At 43.1% G+C, this 2,142-nt stretch overlaps 1 protein-coding gene across 1 annotated transcript; it reads right to left on the bottom strand.

Moving 5' to 3' along the window:
- Positions 1-828: 828 nt before the first annotated feature.
- On the bottom strand, positions 829-1,856 carry LOC125118933 (melanoma-associated antigen B16-like). The gene has a single exon (XM_047765838.1). The coding sequence runs from the start codon at positions 1,840-1,842 to the stop codon at positions 841-843; it is 1,002 nt and encodes a 333-aa protein (XP_047621794.1). The 5' UTR covers positions 1,843-1,856; the 3' UTR covers positions 829-840.
- Between the last annotated feature and the right edge of the window lie 286 nt (positions 1,857-2,142).

The following is a 2,142-nucleotide window of genomic DNA, read 5'->3' as shown; positions in this document are numbered from 1 at the left end:
GTGCATTACCATGTTGGCAGTCTCATAAGACTGTCCGCCTCTAGCTACTCACTCATTCAGTTTACTACTCCTTTAGAAATTAGAAGATCCCATAATTGTCCTTAAAGGGTTATTGGCCATATATGTTAAAACTCAATGGGCAGGTCCTGAGTCATTAATCCTGGTATTTCCGGTACTAGTACAGTTCTATAAGAAGAGCAGATATTCAATTAAGGTTTCAAAAATAAATGATCCAGTGCATATGAGGTCTAATTTATTAACATTTATTTAATACACAATTGTGAAAGAACTAAGAAAAACTATGTACTTATTTAATTTTACAAAGTAAGCATTTAAAAAGGTAAGAATGTTAGGATTTCAGTATCTTAGATTTTGTTCTCTATTGTTCTTTTGGTCCTATCCATCTTATAGCTAATTTCTTTCACATTTGCAAGAATATACCATGTTATCTTGTTCCAGATGGCAATATAAGATGGATGGTTTTACAATTTATTTATAAAACAACAAAGCTCATAAAATTAAAACTTATTTAGCATTAAATATATCAACAATATCAGTCATAAACTTGAAGACTCAAGATTATTAATTCTATATTAAAATGATATTTGAATGATATATATTAATTATATATTAAAAGAAATATTTGAATAATATATAAATAAAAAAGGAATAAATGTTCAAATTACACATACAAAATAAGAACACATAGGCATATATACTATTTTACTTTTAGCCCCACCTCACACTTAAATTCTATGAACACTAACTGCTTCTTACAACAATGCATGAAGAAACTACCCCTGACTCCCTTAGGTGTGAGAGAGGTTATTGGCCTTGATATTAGAACTTGGGGTAGCCATGGAAGGAGAGTCGTCTGGCTGAACTTGCTTGGGCTCTCTCTTCTTCATCTTGCAAAGCCTCCTCATACTGAGATGGGAAAGAACTTGGGTCAGTCCCATGAACCTTGGCCAGAAACTCCAGGACCTTCATCTTGGTGGTTTCAGCATGGGCTCTGGGGCCCCACAGGAACTCAAACTGGGCAGGATCAGTGTTGGCCACCTGACGGTACTCCAGGTATTTTTCTTTCACAAAATCTTCAGTGATAAGCTTCCTGGGCTCCCCAAACATAAAGTGCTTCCTTCCAGAATATATCCCGGTCACACTCAGAACTTCCCAGACTTCATCTTCAGTGGCACGGTTGCCCTTCATGAAGATCAAACCCAGGATAAGTATGAGGATGCCAGTCTTGGGCATGCCCACTTCACCATGCAGCATCCCATCATAGGTGAGGCCCAATTTGATGAGGAGGTCATAGCGGTGGTTGGCGGGATCCACTTTCTGCAGATCAAGGCCAAAGATGATCTCCATGCGCTCAGAGGCTCTCATGAGGATCTCAGGGAAGTGGGCTTGGCAATTGTCGACAATCTTCAACATCTCTTCCTCGGTTATTGGCTCTTTCATCTGATACTTGAGCAGCAGGAAATTCACCAACATAGCCACTTTATTATCTAGAGCATCAATGGACACATTCTCGGTGTCTGGTGCAGCTTGTGAGGTGCCTGGACTATCCTCTTCTCGGCTCACGGAGCCCTCATCCAATTCGGTGGATGAGGTTGCTGTGCTGGCAACAGCAGATGAGCAGAAACCCTGGGGACCCTCAGACGTACTGGGTTTACCAACATCAGGATCCTCCTTCAAACTGCCAGGCATTACAGAATGGGAGGAGAGATGGGTCTCCTCGAGAGCCTGGGAGACCTGTGTGACCTCCAGGTCCGGGGTCTCACTGCAGGCTTGAAGGCATTGATCCTGTGGGCATCCCAGACCCTTCTGATGCTGAGACATGTTGACTCTGGTGGGTGGCAGTTGCCAGAAGTGTGGACAGGAGGCTGGGCAATGGGAAATAACCACCTAAGGGAAATAAAGGTGTACGTGAGTGACCTTAGCAGGTAAGCTCAACCATAGCGGTTCTGATAAAAGCTGCCTCCAAAGGACTTTTCCTGACAATAGCGCTACAGGGCCTCACAGCTCTTCTGGTTTCCTGGCCGCTGTGCCCCCAGAGGTCTTCCAGCCGCCTCTGCCCAGAGCCTCTCAGGGATGATCGTCTGGCTGAGGCCCAGTGAATCACCACTTATTTGTGCAGGG

Source organism: Phacochoerus africanus, chromosome X (assembly GCF_016906955.1).
Source record: "Phacochoerus africanus isolate WHEZ1 chromosome X, ROS_Pafr_v1, whole genome shotgun sequence".
NCBI lineage: Eukaryota > Metazoa > Chordata > Mammalia > Artiodactyla > Suidae > Phacochoerus > Phacochoerus africanus.
The sequence above is the reverse complement of the archived record's forward strand: the minus strand, read 5'-3'. Positions and strand labels throughout refer to the sequence as shown.

Coding starts and splice junctions, on each gene's coding strand:
- LOC125118933 (XM_047765838.1), bottom strand. CDS start 1,842: ATGTCTCAGCATCAGAAGGGTCTGGGATGCCCACAGGATCAATGCCTT.